This window comes from Apteryx mantelli, chromosome 1 (assembly GCF_036417845.1).
Source record: "Apteryx mantelli isolate bAptMan1 chromosome 1, bAptMan1.hap1, whole genome shotgun sequence".
Lineage (NCBI taxonomy): Eukaryota > Metazoa > Chordata > Aves > Apterygiformes > Apterygidae > Apteryx > Apteryx mantelli.
Window position 1 is genome coordinate 209,425,084 of NC_089978.1, and position 22,723 is coordinate 209,447,806.

The following is a 22,723-nucleotide window of genomic DNA, read 5'->3' on the forward strand; positions in this document are numbered from 1 at the left end:
ATTCGCTTTTGTACCTACTGTATATGCACAGAATTTGTCCTTCGGTTCTGTATGTCTGACTGCCCCCTTTCCTGTAGTTCATCATGCTGGAAAGAAAATAAAAGTTCAGTCTTCTCAACCAAAAGAGTGGTTTCTCTGCACCTTTGTAGCCTCATGCACCTTAGCTTGTCTATACAGAATTCATATGGGCACCTATATGCTAATTCATAAAAACTAACCTTCTTTGGAGTAAGAAATCAAAATGGAGCTTTCTCTTTTCTATAATGTAGCAGTTAATTCTACTCATATGCATGTAAATATTTATTTCTTGGTGTGACACCGAAGTGTGTCACTCAAAATTAACACAGACTATATACGATTGAAAAAAAAAGATTTTTGGATATATATTTTATTTGACAGTGGTTTAGAATATCATACAGTAAACAAGATTTCTGTAAAAGTTAATTTATCCATAGTGGTGCGTTTCATAAAAATAGTTGCTCACTTACAGCCTTTCTGTGACTATTAATACATGGAATTATATTTATAGAGATAGAGCTGTACAGGGTAAATTCACAGCTAACACTACACAGAAATATTATTTGGAATGGGGTTTAGATGATGTGCTGTCTTCACAGGTTATCGATTACAGCCGCATAAAGCAATTACTGCACAAGGAGTAGCTGTGAACTGTGCAAATTGGAGTTTATGCAAGCATAATCTCAACTGTTTTTCAGATTTCATTGTTTGCTTTCTTTATACATAAAAATAAGATACTGGGACGTGCATCTACACTACAGAAGCATTGTCCAAAATCAGATTCAATAAATTAATGGCAAATTATATTGGATTCTAGTTCAGGGGATAAAGATTTTTTTTCATTAAATAAGAATTTTGTAAACAGCTACATGGACTTGTGCTTTTTTAGAAATTATAAATGGAGCTTTTTATTAAAAAATGTTTGAAAGCTGCAAAATCCTTTACTTGAGGCTTTTCAAATAATTGGACAGGAAGAAACATGCCTATAAATTTCTCAGTCCAGTGCAATGTTTGAGATGTACAGTAATGTGCTAATTTCTTGGAACGAAGCCAATCTCAATCTAATTTTTGAGCAGAGCATATGAAGAACTAAGATTGCTAGAGAACAATATTTTTAAATATGAATTTTTGACAGTACTTAGCTTAATTTTGTTTTTAGATTATCAGTGTATTATTGCCCAGGATTTTGTTTTAATATTGACGGACAAATAAGCATATGCACACTTACACATACACACAGGCATCTTTTTGAAACAGGATGACTGACTGACCGAACTGGGAATTATTTCCTGTGAAGGCAGACTGGAATGTTTACCTGGCACTTAAGGCTTGAAATTCAAAACAGACAAGCAAGAAAGATGAAAAAAAAAAGACCAAAAAAAAAAAAAAAAAAGATGGAGGTAGGGAAGAAATGAGAAAATGGGAACCATTTTGAAAATGGAAATATATCAACTTTACTGAATGAGGACACTGAAAACTGTATTTCAGAAACCAGCCTAATTAGTGTTAACGTGTGCCTTAAAGGCGCCTGCTCTGCCAGACCGAGGGAAGGGAATGCAAAAGTACCCGAACTGAATGCAAATAGGTGTGAAACATAGCACTGTTGATAAGTGACGCTGTCATTTTCTGCAGGAGGGAAAGGCCTTTCCTTAAGGAAACTGCAGCTTTTTCTCTTCAGCAATCTTCCTTTCGCTGTAAGGGCCTTGCAAATGTCGGCGTTTTGAGCCTGACCAATTGGTTTGTGTGCTACCTTGCGGTATTCGGGGAACCTGTAGTAAATTGCTTTTGGGAATAATTTGCAAATACAACTCCACCCTAACTCCTTTCCAATGTACAGAAATATGGTTTGTTCACAAAAATGGCAGTAGAAATGGTATCACAGAAACTAATCCACTAGATTCCCAACGCCTCCTGTAGCTCCCAGTGACCTATGCTACAGGGTATCACGTGGACTATCTCAAAATGTTAACAGTGGAGACCTGTCATGGGTGTACAGTTCCAAATGCTTCAAAGAAACCCTTTAACCCCTGTCTAGATATGTTGAGAACAATTTATTTACAACATTTTAGCTCCATGAAAAGATCCTTTCTCGATTTCAGCTTGCTCCGTGCAGTTTTATTTAAGGCGATGTTCCAGTTTCTGATTGCTCTAACTTGTTCCAGTTTCTTGATATAAAGTTTGAATGAAATCCAAGTCCTTCATGCAGTGGAAAAAAAAATGCTAAAGCTACACTGCACTATCCTTCTCTGATGTACTGTCCTTCATATTGTTTTGGTTTCTTCCATAGCTGCCAAAGTCCCTAAAATGGAACTGGGACTTTAGGGTCGATTTTAAATCTCCATGTTGACTATATGCTTTTGAACTTATTAGATACTGTGCACATTGTCATGGAATTACACACTAATGTTTTCATTCCTCAATGCTTTGTGTATATGTGTGATAGTTAAAATAAATTAAAATAAATCAATGATGTGAGACAAAAACTAAGAAGAATGTTCTGCGTCAATCTGAGACAGTTAGAGGGCAACAGTCCCTTGTTTATCTGCTCATGGCAGAAGTACCAGACTTCAGAACGCTAGGTAGCTTGTCAGAGCCAGGGATTTTCCATGGTCCTGGGGAGACAGTTGCCTTTCGAACTGTGGTGTTGGTGCTGCGAGCGTTGATGGAGTGGAGATGTCCCTTCCTGGGGAACTCGCTGGGTTTCCCGTCAGGGTCCCTCTGGCTGTGGTCCATATCACTTCCAGGCGAGCTGCAGCGATTGCTACTGTATGTCTTGGTAGCACCTGTGTCAAGCTTGACATGGTCAGATGCTGCAGCTGACTTCTTCTCACTGATACTTCCGGATTTGTGATCTTCTTTTTTGCTAAGAGATCCTCCTCTCTTGCTTTCCGGCTTCCTCAGCCTCCCAAACTGTTCGTCACTGGTTCCAGCACACACGTGCTCTCTCGCGCCCGCCTCGATCATAATGCTATGTCCCATCACTTTACTTTCTGAGGTGGGCCTGCCACCATCAGAGGTCTTATTTTTGCTTTCTGAATATCCTTTCCAAGAAGCCTCTTCATGCTTTGACCTGTCTACCTTTTTAGGACTTGCTGACCTTTCTCTTTGCTCTCCTAACCTTTTCTTTTTGTGACCGTTCACCGAAAGCTCCTTTGGTTTTCTTACATCGTGTTCCCTCTTGATATCCCATGTTGGTTCTGGGCTTATCTGGTGAGAAGGGTCAGAGGGTGGGGCTATATGTGATGAAGATAATGGTGAGATTATGTCATCGAGGGAAAGAGCTACTTCCGGCAGACCTGGGGAGGTGGCAGAGGGAGCACTCCAGGAGTTTGGTTCGTCTGTTGTAACAACAAAGAGAAGGGAGTTACGGGCGTATTCAGCAACGCACAGTATGTATTTCACATATATCTATATTTCAAGTGACAGCAATACCCAAAACACACGAGACAAATGCTGCAGTCTTAAGTGAGGTGAAACTCCCAGTGGAGTCAAGGGGGAGGAACCCCCCCCCCCCCCAATTTTTTTTCGGGAGAAGTAGGAGCTGCACAACTAGTAACTGCAAATGCTGGAAACCTCAGTCTTTTTCCAAACAGATTCTGCTTTTTTCTGCTTATGTTAAATTATTGTTAAAATAATAAAGACACGTGCTCTCAAAATCAAATAGCCTCTTTTGTAGCTGTATAATGGATTTCCTAGCTGGGCAATATCAGCGCTGTCTCTGCGGACAAATGAGAAGGCCTTTCTGCCATCTATTAAATATGTCCCTACAAGCATATAATAATTGACAAGAATTAATTTGTAGCTCAGATAAGGTCATCACTGAATTTTGGCTCATATTTTTTCTAAACAGATGTAATATTGCAGTGTTCATGGCCCTTACAGGGTACTTACAGAGCCCTGCCTTTATATAACACGACGCAGCCCCTGAATGTCTCGGCTGTGCATTTTGAATTTCTCCTAGCTACTGAGCTTCAGCAGAATATGGCTGGATTGTGCTGATCCTGTTTAATTTAGCTAAATAGACATCTCCTTTGCTGAGCTGTGATGATTTTCCTGAGCCATTGGTACAAAACAGTACATTCGGTGGTGGTCTCCCCAAATGCCTTTCTCTTGCATATCCATTTCTTTTGATTAACATTCAGGCAGGCAACGAATTCATCATGACTAATGACAGCATGGCTCCTGTTCTTACCCACTCTGCTTTGAGGTTAGAGAAATCACTGAACTTGGCTAATGTCATTCCCTATTTAGCACCACTGCATGGCTCTGAACGGCATGAGCAATAATCTGTCAGAGATGAAGGACTGTCTCAGGGATCCATGGAAACGAGGTGGAACCAGTGGCAAGAGCCGCATATTTCAGGGGGAAGAAAATATAACCTTCTAGCTGAAAGGCAAGCGTGGGCATCTGCAGGTCAGTACTAGTATCCCTCAGTGATGTGAACTGTCCTTTAAAAGCTACATTTATTTTTCTGAGTGAAATGGCTACTTTTAAATTATCATGAAGATGCACATTATCTTGAAAAATGAAATGGGTTTTACTCCCTCGTCTGGGAGCTGCAGCTTGTTTGACTGAGATGGCACATTTAAGTAAATAGCTTGATTGAGTGATTGCTGTTTTGCAGATTAAAAATAGGAGAGACAATAGTGAGGTGGGTGACGTAATAGGAGGGAGCAGCATGGTTAGCTGAAGAGCTATTTATTTTCCCAGATGGTGTTTGTCATATGCTTTTGCATAATGAGCATATGTATGTGTGGAAAGGATTAGCATTTGAGAGGGGAGAAAGTATGAGTTCTGTGTAAGACAAATAAACTTTGAGCTCAGAATCTAAATGGGCTGAGGGTCTCAACTGAATTTTTTTTTCAAAAAAAAAATCACACTTTCTTACCCTCCAGTTAAGGCTGAGTAATGTACCATCTGCTCCCTGTTTGGCACTTGAGCAAGAAAAAAATAAAAGGAGGGTTCATGCATGTAGAGGTATCAGCTCTTATGAGCTTGCCTATAAAAAAGCATTTGCTTCTGTAGGCTTAGTCTTTAATTTTGCTCTATAGTGCCGCAACTCCCTGGTGCAGTGATGCAAGTGGTGGGTAACAGAGGAGGAGCAGCCCCCACCTGGCTGGCAGCCCACTCTTTTTAGAGCTGAAATCCATGAGACCCTGTGTTGGTTAACACTCAAACCAGTGATCGTTCTTTGGATCCAAGTCACTTCTTCCTGATATTTTAGGGGAAAGACGCAGTGCAGTGTGAATATGCCTTTTGTGCGCCAGTGAGGTACCTGAGCTAGCTCCGAACACACTAGCTTGGGGATTAGAAAATCAATCCATTCGCAGCAGCACAGAGTTCAGTACAAGCTAATTTATGCTGCCTCCCTGCAGAGTAAGTTAGCCTGCATTGGCCACCCTGCGGCCGTCGGTAGATGGTTCCTGGTCCCTGAGCTGTTCCCTGCTCCAAACCTCCATCGGCAGCGCAGACTCTCAGGGGTCGGAGAGGAGCCCTGCACCTGCGCCATACTGCAAAACGCCTGCAGTGATTTTTCTCCCGCTACGGTATTAGTATGTGAATGAATGTAGGAATGAATGAAGGAAACAGGAACAGTCTTGGCTTGATTTGTGCTGTGTATGGCATCAGCACGCACCTCCCTAGGGTAGAGGTGGTGTTGAGGGTTGGCTTGACCAATGCACTTGACTTAACTGCAGTCTTTCTTTCCCAGTTGCCCATGAGAGTGTTTTTCACTGAGTGGCAGTGAGGAGCAGTGGGCCATTATCAGATCTCATGCAAGGTCCTGAGAGCATCTGAAGTCACAAAAATAGCTCGTCACTTTGGGAAGTATCAGCTGCACACCAGTAAAAACATCAAATGGCCTGGAGCAGCAAGATGCTATCGGGTAATGAGATTGCCTATGCACAAAATGTGCCACCCTGCTGAAATCAACTGTCTCTTGACCAGGTGGGAGGAGGACAAGCCAGGTGGCCGCCATTCAAAAACAGGATGCCAAACCCTGCTCGCTGCTCCTCCAGGGCACGAAGGACCATATTCTACCAGTCATTTACGGGACACTCGGGGCGAAAGAGACCTGGGGCGAGTGGGCCTGCGGCTTTATTCCCTGGACATAAGAGAATTCTAGGGAATCCTGCACTGATTTATTAATGAACTGCCCCTCAAGACAATTTTCAATTTTTAATTTTTTTTTTTAATTTTTATTTTTGGAGGTGAGGAAAGAATCACCAAATGTTTCAGTGAGCATTTATAGCCGGTTAGAACATACTTAGCAGAAATTAGTAAATGAGAACATATCTGAACAGGAACATGTAATAATATTTGTGTGTATACATATATGTGTGTGTGTGTATATGTATATAAGCTAGAACATACAATATTATAGACATTATCTGATTTTCCCCTCTCCCCCACAAAAAAGCCTAACAAAAAGAAAACTCCACCAACTAAACAAGATTTGCAGCCATAATTTAAAGTGGAGTTTGGCTGCGTGAGAGCTGCAGGTGGGTCACTGGTTGCAGTTTGTTTGAACTACTGTGCCTAAGCTTCTTGCTGAGGCAGCATCTATATTAACTGTATCTCCTGGGGCTGAGGGAAAAAGCTGTCAAGAAAAAAAAAAAACCCACAGCATTCGTATTTTGTGGTAATACAGTACTAAGAACTTGAGAACAATGAGTGTCTGTGAGTTTAAGCACTGTCAATGGGGACGGAAACAAGCCCAACCCAACCTGCTGCTGCTTTTAAACGAAAGGAAGTTATGTAGAAAGTCATCCTTCAACCTTGGTAAATGTTAATATCAACAAGGCATCGTTGTAATGTAACTGGCTAGTGAAGGGAATATTGATGTGAGGGTACTGAAACCTGCTTCACCTAATGTTTGATCATTATGGGGAAGTATCAAAATTACCAGGGTAGAGCAAAGTGCAGCAAGGCAAGTAATTTGTTGCTCAAAAGAAAAGCCTTTTTAAGAGCTGTGTTCAAGCAATAAGGGTTCGTTTGGGCTTGTTCAACCATCACTAAGATGATTGCTTTTTCATAGCAAATATAAACATGAGAAAAATGCATAATTTTATTCTTCAGAGCAACTAACCTAATGATTCGCTCTGCTCCTTCTGAAGGTTATAGCTGCATTTTGGAGACCCTTATTAATACTTCTGAATCACTGATTTTTTTTGCCTCAGTTTTTAAGCTTTGTACAATACCTATGGTAGTAAATGTGAACATAACCTACTTTTAGTGTCTGTTATCCTAAAGTAGCTCAAAACAGTTTGCAAACATTCTGAACTAGAGACAGAGCAATATTTTCACTTTTTTCCCCCTTCCCCTCTGGGAGGGATGGAAGACAGTAATTGTTTAACTGGGCATGAACTACCACTGCGCAACAACATACACACAGAGGTGAAAGGCACCAAATTCAGTTGAAGCTACAGGACAGATTTAAATTTGCAGTTTTAAATTTGTATTTGACTTTGTCACTATGGATATCATCCTTGCTACAGGAGGCATGATTCTTCAAAGGCATGCACCTCACTGAAGGCTAATAGATGCCCTCCTGCCTTCTCTGAAGGGAGAAAATCTCCTTGACCTATTAACTTACACAAGACAAATGAGCTGGAAGCTGCAATATAATCTGTCATGGTGATGGTAATTGATTTGGTATAATTTAGTAGGTGTTTTCTGGGTGCCTTTTAGTTTCCACAATCTACCGGCACACAAGTTGGCAGTACTTCCCTATATAATGTGCAAGAATGACTCACCTACGAACTGTTTCACACAACTCCCAGGCAAGGAGTAAATTGCTAACTGAGTAAGAGACACCACATATATAAGATCTTCAGGGTGTAGGAGGACAAGTAAGAGATGAACATAGCCATTTGGGGGGGGGGGGATAGTGACAGGGGGAAAACATCAGGAATAGAAGTTTTCTGTCTAAAGATTTTTTGTTTAAGGTAGAAGTGACACATATATGAATTGTTTGCTTTGCTACCTTGGCTTGTATGCATTCAGTGGACTAGAAATTAGGGTGTTATTCTCATATATCTACTTGCTCCTCTCTCAAAGCCTACTCCTCTATCTGAAACCAGTGCTTGCTCATGGCTTGCACCCAAACCACCAGCCAAAGAGACTTCAGCTTTATTGTTAATCAAAAAGAGAGGTGTGCCTGTCTCTTCCTGGCATTGCCTAGGTAGTAGACCAAAGGCAAGAACTCAAGATATTGATAACTTTTTAAAATTTGCTGCAATACTTATGTTTTCTTTGGAGGTTGCACATCTAAGGTTCTGTCAAGTCTAGTCTTGCTCTGCTTATGGCTCTGCCAAGCTTCAGATTTGCTACTAGGTTCTCCTTTTGCCTCGACATATTTTAAATAGTTACTTAGTAGCATATCAAGAATTTGGGATTTTTCATTGGAGAAAATTAGCCATAAAGTACTAATATTAATTTCTTCAATATTTAATAGTATCATTAATAAAAATGACTATCACATTTTATTACTTAAGTAAAATAAAATCTCAATGCCTTTTTAATTTCCAAAGTATGTGAATAATGAACAATATTTTTATGCTTTGAACACTTTCAGTAGTATGAATTAAATATTCCCTGAAATGTCTCAACAGCTGTTTTTGTATTTTCCCAGAATTACTTTCCTAGGGAATCAAAGAGTTTTTGACTAAATAAAAAATATGGTGCAATACTTTTTTTCCAACTTTTTTGTTTGAAACTATGTACTGCCAGAAGGTGGCAAACAGCTCTTACAGATGCTGCTAATAAAGAAAATGGGACAAATTGTCCCCTGGTGAGTATCCACTAGTTCTGGTGGTGTTACACCAGCAATGCATTTGGCTCTTTCTCATTACAGCTTGGCCTGCCTGTGATGTTCCTGATTGCACTGGTCTCCTGCAGCTTGTCTTTAATGTTCTCTAAGGAGGGATATTTCAGATATTTAAAGAATCTTTAATCTTTCGTCCTGGAGCTTCCACAGCCCAGATATTCAGCACTCTTTGTCTCCTGAAGTAAATGATTCTGTGAGGTTGTGATAGTTGGAAAAGCTCTTGGCACCTTCTGTTCAGCTGTCAGCCTCATGCAGGCGTGCTATGATATACCATCCTCTCCTTTCACCCTCCTCGCCAGCCTCTCCAAGAAAGTTAGCAGCAATGGGAACTTTATCTGTCTCACATGCTGCCCATAGTTTTGGCTATAAACTTTCACTTCTTGTTAATGACTCAATAGTGTTATGCAAATGTTTTCTCACAAATTACTCTTTGCTTGGCTTAAAAGACAGAAGTCCATTCGCCTTCCACTGCTCTTATCCACATTCAAAATCCTCAGTGCTAATAAACTTCAAAATGATTTAGGCAGCTTCTGCAGTGATACAATCCTTCACCTGGACACTCACCATGAGGCTGTATGGCCATTTCATCCTTAGCATTGCTCTTGTGCTGCTTTCGCTATAGTGGCAGTGTGCTATGGCTGCAAAATGTTGATTTTAGGTACAAAAATGACATACATGCCATATACATTTACAAAAATAGATCTAGGTTATAATCAGTTACTCTGGCACAGGAGCTATTTCTTTTTCCTACAAATGCAGTTAAGCGATCTGTTTGGTACTGTGGAGTCTTGTTTCTATTGCAATGAAAACTTATCTAATTTCATACTAACTTGACATAACCACATTCATTACACTGTTAGCCTGACTGTACTCAGTAATGTCATGGTAACTTTGAATATTTATAGTAGTTTGTAAGTGTAATTTTGTTTAAGAGCAAAATTTTTATGCCCTTTTGGTAATTTGTCATTTGGCTTTGCACATATTTTTTTTGCACAGGTTAAGGATGGCTGGGCAGTGTAAATGGGGTAAGTTATGCAAAGACAAGAAAGATTACAGGAAAACAAACGTATCGGAGTCTTTTGCTTCTGAATTTTGGGTTTGGGGTTTTCGTAAAAGTAGAATGATTTGTTAGGAAAGACTGATGTTTGGAGTATGAAACAAGTACCACTCTGGTCTCTCTGTGACCAAAGTCATCATGAGTTTTTCTTTTCATCTCCAGTCTAATACTGGAAAAGCTACACTGAGCTCCTGGTGGCACGGCTTCTGCAGGTGTCCACAAGAACAGTGAGTGACTGTAAAGGTAGGCTGGGTGAGGGTGGCTTTTATCGCCTCCATAAACTTCAAACAGTCAATTTTACATGCAGAAAATTCAGTCATTGACTCTGACCTATTCCAGCACTGGGAAGCATAGCTCTACTTCCTTCTTTATGTGCTTCCCAGCGTATTTTATACTCTGTTGCCTCACTTTTTTTCAGATTCCTAATTGTTACTTATGGGCAAAAAAATTATTTCCATTGGCTTCATTATATGCATCTTTAATTTTATCCTTTACCTAGATACTAAGTGGAAGATGCCCTAAAATCTTCTTACAATGGAGGTGTTTTTTGTGGAGTTCTTGCATAGGGCCATGTGGTGAGACTTTGAATGATCCTGACTCAGGTAAAATTTTTTTCCATCTCCCATTTCTATACTATGCATGGAAGTTTTTTAGAAAAAGTGCTTCCATGGTCAGAGAGCTCATCTGAGAATTACTGAACACACACTTCAGAAAGAGCAGATTGTTAGTTACACTTGGAAGAGCAAATCTGCAGAAATGCAGGAGATTATATTGCTTGTTTTTGGATCTAAGGGAACAATGACAAAGAAAGGGAAAATTTAAACATGGCGCAGAGAGAGCAAAACTGCATGTTGTGAGGGAAAACTTTAAAAAACACTTTAGAAAAATGCTGAATGTTTTCTTGGAACAAGAAATTCATCATATATGTTGACTTGTGTCTGCATTAATCTGTACAAAGCACTATGGATGAGAGCAGTTTTCAAATTTTTATGCACAATATTTACTTTTAAAGATGGTTAACAAAAAAAAATTCAGATGTGATTAATCTGACTTGAAAAGATGAATTCCTATTCTTATTCCATACTCTGTTTCTGCTCCTACTCTATATCCACTGCATCCTGAGCAAACCCTTTTCCTTGAGTTGGTCATTAACTATGGCACAACTTCACCAGCATTTTACCATCCTAATCACTTGAGATAATTATTTAATTGCCTTTCAAATTCAGGTAGAGAGACAGGTGTCTCTGAAAGACCTCTGGAGTTAGATATCTGCTCCTGCCTGTGAGGGCTTTTCTGAGACTCGGAACAAAGCCGAGTGGATTGCCACAGATTTACCCCCCTTGCCCCAGGATGGGCCCTTGGGTGCACCCAAGCATGGGTGACTGCAGATAAGTGGCCAGAAAACTTTCAGCCTAATGAAGGTGCTAACTGACGAATTTAGAGACACACTGGGTAGCAGAGTCCTGGAAAGTGAGTGGACTGGATTGGCTCTGGGACCTGAATGAATCTGGGGTGATGCACCTAACTTTAGCCAGGCTGGATTACCCTGCTATTGTTCACCTCTAAAATATAAACCGTACCTATAAACAATTCAGTGAGATTTTTTAAAAAATATGCCTACGTTCTGGATCATTTGACTCTCTCCAACAACATAAAACAGAACTTGCAATAATTCTTTACTCAGGACTAAGACAGTTTTAACACTGCTCTGACAATAGCATGAATGAAAAAAGATATTTTTTTCTATGCAGAAAAATACTCCCTAAACCTACTGCAGACTGGGAGAGGGGAAAAAAATAAAGAAAAGCCACACTGTACAAATAAGTTCTGCTTCAGACACTGCTTGATTTACTAATAGTCTTCTGGCTGTGAATCTTAATCAAGGCAAGATGATTATGAGTACAAAGTTTATCATTCACTGCAAGACCCATTTTGCCTTTGTTCCCAACAGATATGGATTTAGTAAATAGTCCTATCCGTTAAATATTTAAGTAAATTATCATGACTGACCTGAGTGGACAGGGTAAATTTGACTTTTCCTTGCGTTAGGTTAATGTATCTGTGTAAATGTTACAGGATTATTCACTAATATTGTGAATAGCTGGAATACAAAACTGCAGTTGGTACCGTGCTTTTATCCTACACAGCAAGCTCCTCACCATGCGTCAGCATTAAACCTATGGATAGCCTGGGTGCTGGTCTTGAATGATGTTACTCTTACCACAAATTATCATTCACTGAGTGCAGTTTGGTACCCTTTTTTAAATGCTGAGCATCTCACATATCTATCAGAACAGAGCTATTCTGGTAATAGGACCTCAGCCCTTCAGTAAAGAAGGCCTTATTTTTTTCTATATGATCAGGCAACAGAATAGAAGCTACAGAAACCTCAGCAGTTTTCTTCCAGAACCATGGTGAAGCTCGGAAATCTACATTACAAGTTGCTGTATAATTAAAAAAGATAATGACTTTTTAATTAGTTTTTATTAATAGAATTAAGCCACATTAAATCATAAAAGATATTCATAAATATGCTAATAGAATGTGTGGTATTAATGAAAAACATGCTATAAAGACTGAATAATTTAAGAGTTGGATATTACACAATTAAACTTAAATATTAAAATTATTAATTATGACAGCTAAAATGGGTGCTAACAGTAGGTACCACATTCTGACTGGTCAATAAATAGATATTATTAAGGCTATGTAGATAATATATAGGATGTAGTTAACAGCTAATGAATTCAGAGCATTTTGACCGTACATAAAATGCTGCTAGAAAGCTTTTTCTGACAAGTGCTGAGTGTTGACAGTTCTCGTTTAAGCTCTCAGCAGGATCTTGAGCAATACATACAACTTGGTTTAAACACATCCCCATTTACAAAACTCATGAATAAGGATTCCAGTCCTGTCTAGGTTAGGAGCCAGCTGCAGAATTAGACGTCCCTGTAAACTCTTTTCAGACTCTAGGGCACTGAGTACTGAAGACGTAGAGCTGACCCAGGCACCAGGCTTACTGCTGTGTCTGTAGTCAACTCTGATATCCTTTGGATATCAATTTTCTCTGAAAACTGTGCAATGAGATGGAAGTGAATGAATAAGTGAATGTAACATTGTAATATTCAGCTCTTAATGAGTAAACACAGACTGCACAATATTAGAAAACCCAGATGTTTAAAATTCTGGGTTGCATATGCTTTGCTGTAGCTAAAGAAAATTTAATATGCTCTATGGTCATGTTTGTTAAACATCAGTTGGAGAGTGACAGTTACCTCATACTATTAAAGTTTAAAATTGCATTTTATTTTCTGAGTTTTTTTTTCTAAGCTAGAGTAACAAGCTATAGGAAATCTGACAGAGGCCAAGAGCTCACCTAACCCCTGCTTGCTGTTGGGCCGCAGAGCATCAGCCGGGCACTGCATCGCTGGCTGCAGCTGCCTCTGTGAAAAAAGCTTGCCTTCTCCTCTCTAATGGTTGGAATATTTTTTTAAATTACTCTCTATATGACCATTTAGACACATCAAATTTTAGGTGCCAATGACTAGAGTCATAAGAGGCTCTGTTAGTTTAACGTAGTCTTAGGTATCATAGCACCATAACTCTGACAAGGCTTTTCCTGTACAGCTTCATAGCTTGTAGTTGTGCTTTTATACAACTTCTTGTACTTTATTAGTTGTACTTTTGTCCCTAAAATAGCTGAGCATTGTTTCTGGATTATTTTAAGCAAGCTAAGAAGACAATCTTTTTACACCCTGAAAACATGGATCACTTAAATGAATGCAAAGCCCATGTATCCAAGTTCAGCGGACAATTTTAGAGGAGACTTTATCTGGAGGTACAAGGTGTAATGTTTTTATTTACTTCAAGCCAGAGGTGGACACACAAGATTTTGCAGAGTACAAAGTTTAACCCCTCTGAATCACTATTCATTTACAAATGTAGATGAGAGGATCTGCTCTTTGCTGGAGAAACACATGCCACTATAGGAATCTTACACCCAGCTGCAGAGATGTGGAACGGATTTCAGATACCCTGAAGTTTGTTAATTGAAGAAGCTACTGCATAACCTTCATTATGAGAATCAATGGACTGGGCAGCAGGAATAATGATTTGTGTCTTCATACTGTTCCCTTAAATATGGAGATCTGTATTGCAAGGCTAACATCAGGTAGGACCATCACCAGTGCAGGGAGGCTAACTCTGATCAGGAGCACACCTGGCTGTTAACTGGGGGACCTGTTGTCACCTCATGGATGAGAGGCACTGAGGAACGAGTGGCAGGAGAGGGATTTTAGGACACGGTAGGCTTCAACAGCAGGAGACTGGACGCTATCAGAAAGTCCCCTTTTGGCTTGCGTTCCCATGGCAATGTGCAAAGGCACAGCAAGTGTCACCGGATGCCAGTTTTTCCCATTTCTCTGGGTTACAAGAAGGAAGAAACTGATGCAGTGGAGACCAGGAGCAATGGCTGTGTTCCTTCAGGCCCTTTATCTTGGGTGCTTAACTTCTGATATCATTAACTGAATAGAAGTACAGGAAGCCACAAAGAAAAGGTTAGAAAAAGATTTGTGGGTGGGATTTTTCCCTTCTTTGGCTGTTAAGTCTGCTTGCCAGTTTACATGAACAAAACCAAGAATAATCTTTGTTCATCTATTTTAGTCACTGTAGTTCAGCTGTAACTATCTACACATTACACCATATTAGTAAATCTACTCCAGTATATTATGCAAAAATAGTTAAGTCTTTGTAATAAGAGAACTTGCTCAACAGCCTTATTATTAAGTCTTTGCTCAGAGTTGAGGACACACCACCAAGTTTGGTATGGATTATAATGCACATGGATTAGTGAGGTTCTGCTTTAATAATAATACTAGTGGTTGACTAGGAATTTTAATCTTTAAAGTGCTTTTCAAGTGTTAAATAATTTATTGTCATAACACTCTCATGAGTTAGGTAAGTAAATATTACTATCCCCATTATACAGATGGGGAAGAGTGGGTTTAAGAATTCAGCTGGACTGGCCAAGGTCACTGGGGGTTTTATTGCAAAAGCAGCATTTAGGAGTATGGAATGAACTCAGTATTTCTACATGCAATAAGTAAGGATGTGGTATCTCTTCACTAGAAGCTCAAAAACAATGTCACAAAACTCCAAAAGTCTTTCTGTCTGTCTCTCTCTTTTTCAAAGCCGTGTTTTCTATTTCTGTATCAAGAGATACCTATGTAAAAGGTCAATATCTCTTTTAAAACAGAAATTTGCAGACAGAAGTATGTATACACGCCTGCATATCCATACACATACATACACTGTGTTTTAACAGAAGCATGTTCTACTTTCCTGCCAGCTGCTGCATATTTATTAAATACTATGGATGTGTTTGTAAAACAAATTTTAATATTCAGTTTTGTCCTTGAATAGTTTTTACCATAGCAATAAAACAGATAGAACCTTTGGGAGTTCATATTCAAATTGCATGATGGTTTTAGACCAATTTTATTAACCAGTATTTTGATTCATTTAGTTACTCCTCTTTTTTTTTTTTTTTTTTTTTTTTTTTTTTTTTTACACACCACAGGCTTCTGAAATTAAGTTGGTATTGCTAAAAATAAGAAGGAGGTATTGGAAATGCATCATGAATATGAATGAATGTTCTCGGTTCCATCAAGGTGGTCACAGAAGGAAAGGGCACTTTTCCAAAATGACTATTGATTTTTGCTCTCACATCAGATGAATGATATAGGGGATAGTTCAAGTTCTGAATAACACTCAAACTCAGCTCTAGAGATTTATAAAATGAGCATTAAAAATAGGATGAACTGGATTATCTGATCAGTACTCTGTACAGGTAGGAGTAGCTGGCTTAAATATATAGACCAAGATGCTTTAGCCAATTATTACACAAACGTAAGAGCTTTAGAGGTACTAACAGAATTAAAGAACTAGAAAACTGCAGTTTGGAGTTTTGAAATCTTTAGCTGCATACATACAAAAACCCCAGAATATAAGCTCCCATTTTCTCATGTATTTTTGCAAGTTTAAATGGTCACTGGTCAAGCCTACCAAACTCATGGCGCCATGCACAGGAACATAGCACAGAATTTAGGCAGATATCCCTTCATATGGATGTACTTTCTAAATCACATTCTAGCACCTGCATCCCTCTTGTGCTATATCTAACTTCAAATAAGCCCATTGATCATTTTCATTGAATGACTATTTATACAAAACGGAATAATTCCTACAAGAGAAATGCAGACTCATAACAGACTGTCCTATACAGTTATGGAGAGGAGCATCTCCTAAGATATGTTAGAACTTAGTTGACATGTCTTTTGATTATGAAGGTAGCCCAGACATTTTTGTTGGAAAAAGCCCCACTGCAAAACCGGCTCTTTAGAATATTCCCACCCCTCCAAAATTTTTTTATAAAAATATCTGATAATGAAACACTTTGCAATGGCGCACACGTATTTTTATTTGGCCTGATAATACTTTTATATCAGTTAAAATATTTTGATTTTTGGTGTTGACCCAAACTAAATTACTTTTGATTTTTCTGGATATAGCTTTACTGGGAAAAAAGTTTTGTTCCAAAACTCCCTGCCAAGTAAATAATCAGAGCACCATTCACTGCTGCGGTACTGTGCAGAACTGGCTCAAGCTGTATCCGTATAGGGTGGAAATGGCTATTTATTTCAGGAAGAAAGATTTATTTCCGCTGTCTGTTGTGCTATAAGAGGAAAAGTGAAGACAACAAATACAAAGTTATGGTTATAAATGTATAGCACTTGTGGTGGAACCGCAGGTCACTGAACTTCTGTGCTCGACAACTGAGACTTGCAAGCTGCCCCTAATACCACTACCCCATACAGACTTCTAACCTCCTCTTCTCTCTGAATTACTTTCCTTCAAGTGCTAAGGAGAGCAAAGCAGAAGCACGGCGAGAAGGACTTCAAGGAAGGGGGCAATTCAGATTTCTACACTGTGCAGAAACTTCTCTGTCGCTAGGAGGGCTCAGAGCAGCCTGCGACGCTGAGAGGCCAGGGTGCAGCACGCACCCTCGAACTGCATTGGTGCCAGGTGTCAGGTGCCCCTAGACCAGCCTAGTTTTGTGTGAGCAAAGGCCGGGGCAAGTCTGCATCCAGAAAATTCTTATTTGTACACATCAGTTGGAAATAAGCCGTCACCGGAAACATTTGCAAGCAAGCAATTAGAGCACCCTGATTTGCACGCGCACAATGGATAACAAACACAGTTTAAGCCTGGGTGTTGGGGGTAGGAATTTTGTGGGGGACATACTGGAGGAGCTAACTCAAAGCACAGAGGGTGAGAGGATACTTTTGTGTAACTTCCTTTCTATTTCCAATCTGGCTACTTCAATGCATGAGACTGGCCTGCTACTTCCTTACAATTATAGCAAATATACTACATTGTGCAAAGTCAACAGCACTGAGACTGAATGCATCTCAATACTTTTGAGTTTTCTCTGATGACAGGAATCAATAAAAAATAGGAAAAATATATTTTTTTTCCTTTCCTTTCCAGGTATCGTTTCTGGGCCATGACTCTATATTACCTGTTTGATGTATGTGAACAGACTGTGCAGTAAGATCTGATTTATGAAGAAAATAGCTTGAAATCAAGTGCAAAGTGCTATGTGTAATTTCTGCATAGCCACTGGGTTTAAAAAATGAGTATTCCATTACAGTGTTTTCCAAAAAATCTTCAGTATTACATTTGCAATTTCTTCAAGAAGCTGCATATAAATATGGTTTGAGATCAACATCTAACCTCCATCTTCACATCACTAATATGTTTGCAAGACAGGTACCATAAGTAAAGGGAAAATTATGGCTTTGGCTCCTCAAAATTTAAGGTTTTCTACCTGAAAAGTTGTATTTATAGCATTAATTTTTGTCATGAGAAAAAGCCAATATATAGCAGGCCTATAGCTAGCTGTGTTTCTTGTACTAGAAGTAGTGGAATGTGGGAACAACTAATTACCTAGGAGATTAAAATACTTTGTAAAATGCATAGGAGTTTTGATAGCTCAGTTACAAAAGAAGAGTGCAATATTTTAGAAACCACTAAGCCAGCTAGTGTGTAAGAAAAAGTTGGAAAAGATTCTATTAACAGTTGCGAGAAATAAAAGCATATTAGAGAAAGATAATACACATGCAGAGTTTACAAACCGTGTCTTTAGGGTGGCCCAGTAAGTAGAAATATGGGGACCCATGCTTGTCACTTTTCATGCACATGGAGAGACTGGAAGGTACCATTCCTAAAGGAAGGGGAGGAACAGCCTAGGACCAATCATTAGAATTAACAGAACCAGTGACACAAAGATATTTTACTATTGTTAGAGCAGAGAATTCTTAGTAAGTTTAGAATAACTGAGTAAAAAGCTTATATGTAACAGGAAAGAAGTACATCTGTAAAGCCAAGACAAATAAGCATGCTGTAAGTCCAAAAATTAGTGAATGACTGAACTACTGTGTGTATATAGTCAAGAAGCAGAATCACCTGAACCGCGGCTGTTGAGTACATCCTGAGGTGCTTTCTGAGGGAGTCATAGCGAGTAAAAATCAAAGGATTTAACAAATTTCAGAACTGTGCTGGTTCATTTGTATGCAAAATCCTTGTACTGGTATCAACTCTGCCATTTATAGTTTTAGTCAGTGTGGTAGTGCTGAAACATGAACTGAGAGTTTCTTCAATGCCCTTCACTAAGGAGCTTGTCCTTTTTGTATGTTAACCAGCAAGGGCTTTGTATACACTGAAACATTACATTTTATACACAGAAATCTTTATTAAATAACCAAAAATGAATCTTAAACCCCTGTTCTTTAAAATCACCTGCATGTGATGAACCCATGGGGTGAATTTTGTACATGATTTAGTATCATGTGGAAAATTCACAAAGCTCTTCATGCCACCCCAGGACTCGTCTTGCAACAAAATCAGTTGCAGCATGGGTGCGGGGGGGAAGGGAAGAAGAACTGTTGTGTAAATCCATAAAGTGCCACCTAGCCATGAGACACAAACTCCTTGCTCACCAGGCCGCACGAGCTGTGATCCTCGCGGCTCCACGTGCCGGTGCCCCGCGGCGGAGCAACACGCAGGAGGCCACCTCTATTTCCAGGAGCCGGCGAAGGAAAGGGCCTCGGAAACTGCAGCGGGAACTGCCTGGAGCCTCTAAAATTTATAGTTGAGTTTTGACTTGCTGCAGGAGTTTTGGCCCAGAATATTTTAAAACCAGTTTTTTCTTCTAATGGCTGATTTTGCATGACAGAAGGGAAGCAGCAGAATGCAGGACCGGGAAATGCGCTGGGAGACCAGGCGCATCCGCCTTGGAGCCCATACGCACAGCAAAAGGGTTTGAGTAAACAAGAGCTGCTTTATACAGCAAACACTGAAGGTGAATCACCATTTCAAAACACTGTGAATTTGGTTGCAATTACTGGGAAGTGCTGGCAAATTAAAGAAAAAGAAAATAAACTAAATACAGGATTAAACAAATAAGAACATTAAAACTCAGTGTCTGCTCCGCTCTCTCTGTAAACAACTCACAAACAGCTGATGGGTTTCTAATTCTCTAACAATATAATTCAGTTATTGGGTTCTATTGTCTTTTAAAGTGAATAGCTTGAGAGGCATTTCCAATTATTTCATTTAGTGGAAAGTACCTTTTTGCCCTACTTGTAATTATTTGGTTATAAAATTTGTTACTTTCAGATCCTTCTAAATATTTATGTATTTTAATGTAGCTTTGTGTAAATGAAAGCTCCAGTCAGGAAATACGAGCAGCAGTAAATCAGAAGAGATGAGCTGCCAGGACTGCTGGGACTAAGAATGAAACATCACAGGTTTTCCTGGAGATCTTCCTACATAGATATTTTTTAAAAATGCTGGTTCCCAGAGAAAACTGTAGCTTCCTGGGGCTGATCCATCATTAGAATTAACTCACCTTTTGCAGAGCTCAGTGCTGGATGGAGCGACTGTGATTTGTTAGCTTTATTTAATCTTTAATGTTATTATTTTTAGATTTTGTGAACAGTTTCCACACATTTTGCCTTTAGTGATGCCTCTTTATCCCAATGCTTGGCTGCACAATATAGACGTGTTCATACAGCTATGGCTAAGGCCTGACAAATACGAGAGTCTATAATTAGGCTCCCACAGCGCAAGCAGACAGATCTTCAGAAGCGCTGTGCACCCAGTAGTTCCCGCTGAGTCAATAACCTCTTGGATACATGTATAAACAGGGAATCAGGCAGCCATTTTAAAAAAAATCTCGGTCTGCGATTTTAATGAAATTGCATTTAATGCTGGGCTGCAGCGCACGCGATGCTGCAGCGATGACTCGTGCCACGCGGGAGCTCCGCGGCCCTCCGGCAGGAAGCCCCCGGGTATTAAGGATCAGCAGCCGCAGCCAGCAGTACTTCTGGTTTTTCTTGCACAGTAAAATGGTCTCTTAGTGCGGACGGGGTGCTTTGGAGAGCACTGCTGGCAAACAAATTCCTAGGAAACGTGCTGCTGATGTTCTCGATGAGCTGTGGAGGACAGTAGCTCTGGCTAGCCTTATACCCCGCAAACATGTGCTGAGATTTTGGGTGATAAAACATCTGCTTTCTAAGCTTCTTTTGATGCACCCTGCTGGGCAAGCAGCTATAGATTTAGAGCACTAATCATATCCTTGCCCCTTCATGGATATTCTGATAGAGCAGTGCACATTACCATGGGATTTCTGGCTACATGGGGATTTTTCTCTCTGGAGAGCTGTGGAAATTGTTTTCAAGCAAATGCAGCAGCTGGAGTTGAGATAAATGATGTATTTGCATCGCACTTTTTTTTCTTCCGTTAGGTTTAAATAGTGGCTCAGCTCAGCCAGAACTGGCTGAGACGTACTCAGAGAGACCAATTTCCACCCGGCACAAACTGACATCACGTGTTCACTGGATTTACATCCTCTCAGGAGCCTGTTCTAAGTTTTTCAGAGTGCTTCCTTCTCAATACACATTCTTTTCTTTCACAGATCACCTCCTTATCATTAATGATATTTCATTAATAAAAAAAAAGATTTTATTGGTGTCAATCACTTCATCATTTGAATGTTGATATCTCTTGTACTTAACGATATGCTGACATATTTTGCACTAACAGGACAATGCCTCTGGAATTAAAATAAAACTGGTTGTATTGCATAAGGAAATTCAAAATGTTGAAGACTAGAAGACAGTAATGTCGCGGTTGTTTGGCCAGTTGGTTTAAGTCATTCTAGGTATGCATTTTTCTTAACACTGTGACTCTGAATGCTACTGCTGTCAGAAAGGTCTTTAAACACAGAGTTACTACAGCTGTCTTGGGAAGTCCCTGACCTTTTACTTGTCAGAGACTAGGAGAGAATATCGGGGAAGGAGTCCTGATATGCTTTCCGGGTTTTGCATTCTTCCCCAGGCTTCTGCTCCACACTGCTGCTGGAATCTAGATACCAACTCAGCCTGACAGGCTTTGATTTCATTATAAAACTAAGTCTCCTCCCACTGATGATCCACAGAGCTGGACACACTCAGATGACACCAAGAAATATTTCTGACGTGTTTTTGCTAAAAACAAAGAACAAGGTGATTTTTTTTTTCCCAATAAAGGAAGTTCTCAATAGTCTTGGTATATCCCAATCATGTAATTCTGGTGGGACGAAGAAGAAAGTATTAAATATTGGCTAGTTTGTCGGATGACCTCAGTATCACTCTGTCCTCGAGCTTACTGTCATGATCTTCTCTGGGTTCAGTTTACATTACCTGGAAAGGACATTCTTCTCTGGGGGCTTCTTTCATTGCTATTCTGGCAGGTGTTCTTTGCAACGTGCTGATTTATCCTTGAGATTCTGGGCTTCTTGAAAAATGCCCTTCAGTTTTAATCATTCCTATTTGTTAATTTCTGTTTTTTATGTGCATCTACTGTTTGTTCTTAGAATATTTCTCATTGCTTTGGGAAATGACCTAGGGAGGAGTTTAATACCCCAGCTAATTTTAACAGGCATCTTTTAATTTTGTTTCCATTCTTCTTGCAGACTGGATAGAGTACTAACTTCTTTTGTCTGCCAGTGTAATAATTATATTAAGAAAAGCAGATACTTGAATGCTATCCTTTGCTGTGATGCTTTTTGTAGATTGTGTGTACATTATAAAGTAATTCCTGAATAATTTTACTGCTATTTAGCTACTGCTCTGTAGGAAAACATGGATTTCCAGCAGTTACTTAGTTCTCCTTTATGGAGCTATAAGCTGGGGATGCGGTTAGGAAAATGATCTGACTAAACAGCACTTCTTTATAGCAATTTTCATATCGCAATAATCTGCATTTCTACATAGTCTTTCCTCTAAACATTCCAGCTGACTTTCCAAGAATTGTTTTAAATGGTCCTGTAAAGTATTCTTGTTTCTTTCTGTTATGGCTAACTGTTTGTGCTTGGTTTTGTAGTGGTTCATCCATTTCCTACCTAGGTATTTCTGGGGAAGGGAAGGTTTGTGCACATTTGTTTTCTCAAAACAATGCATGCTATTTACACTGGACATTTTTTACATCTGTTTACATTTTCTTGTTATTCTGGAATAAGGTATAAATTCTTAAGGAAACCTATGTATGAAATCTCCAGTAAGCCTAGGTTTAAGTGCCATCCAGAACAGGGACCTTAAGGAAGTCAGATTCTGAATGGCTCAGAACTGTGATCGATTCGGATATTGATTCTTTGCACTTAGCAGCCTCCGATGAGCCCATTAGATTAAACTGCTTTTCAAGGTACTAGAGAACTGCCT

The 22,723-nt window shown here is 39.5% G+C and overlaps 1 protein-coding gene across 3 annotated transcripts in view; it reads right to left on the reverse strand.

Annotated features, from left to right (window-relative positions):
- Positions 1 to 372: 372 nt before the first annotated feature.
- The window catches only part of MAGI2 (membrane associated guanylate kinase, WW and PDZ domain containing 2), a 781,658-nt gene continuing 759,307 nt past the window's right edge, over positions 373 to 22,723 (reverse strand). For all 3 annotated transcript variants that reach the window (XM_067316830.1, XM_067316827.1, XM_067316829.1), the window contains one exon: positions 373 to 3,356. In XM_067316830.1, coding sequence (XP_067172931.1) covers positions 2,557 to 3,356 — 800 coding nt within the window. In that variant the 3' untranslated portion in view covers positions 373 to 2,556. The remainder of the gene's footprint in view (positions 3,357 to 22,723) is intronic.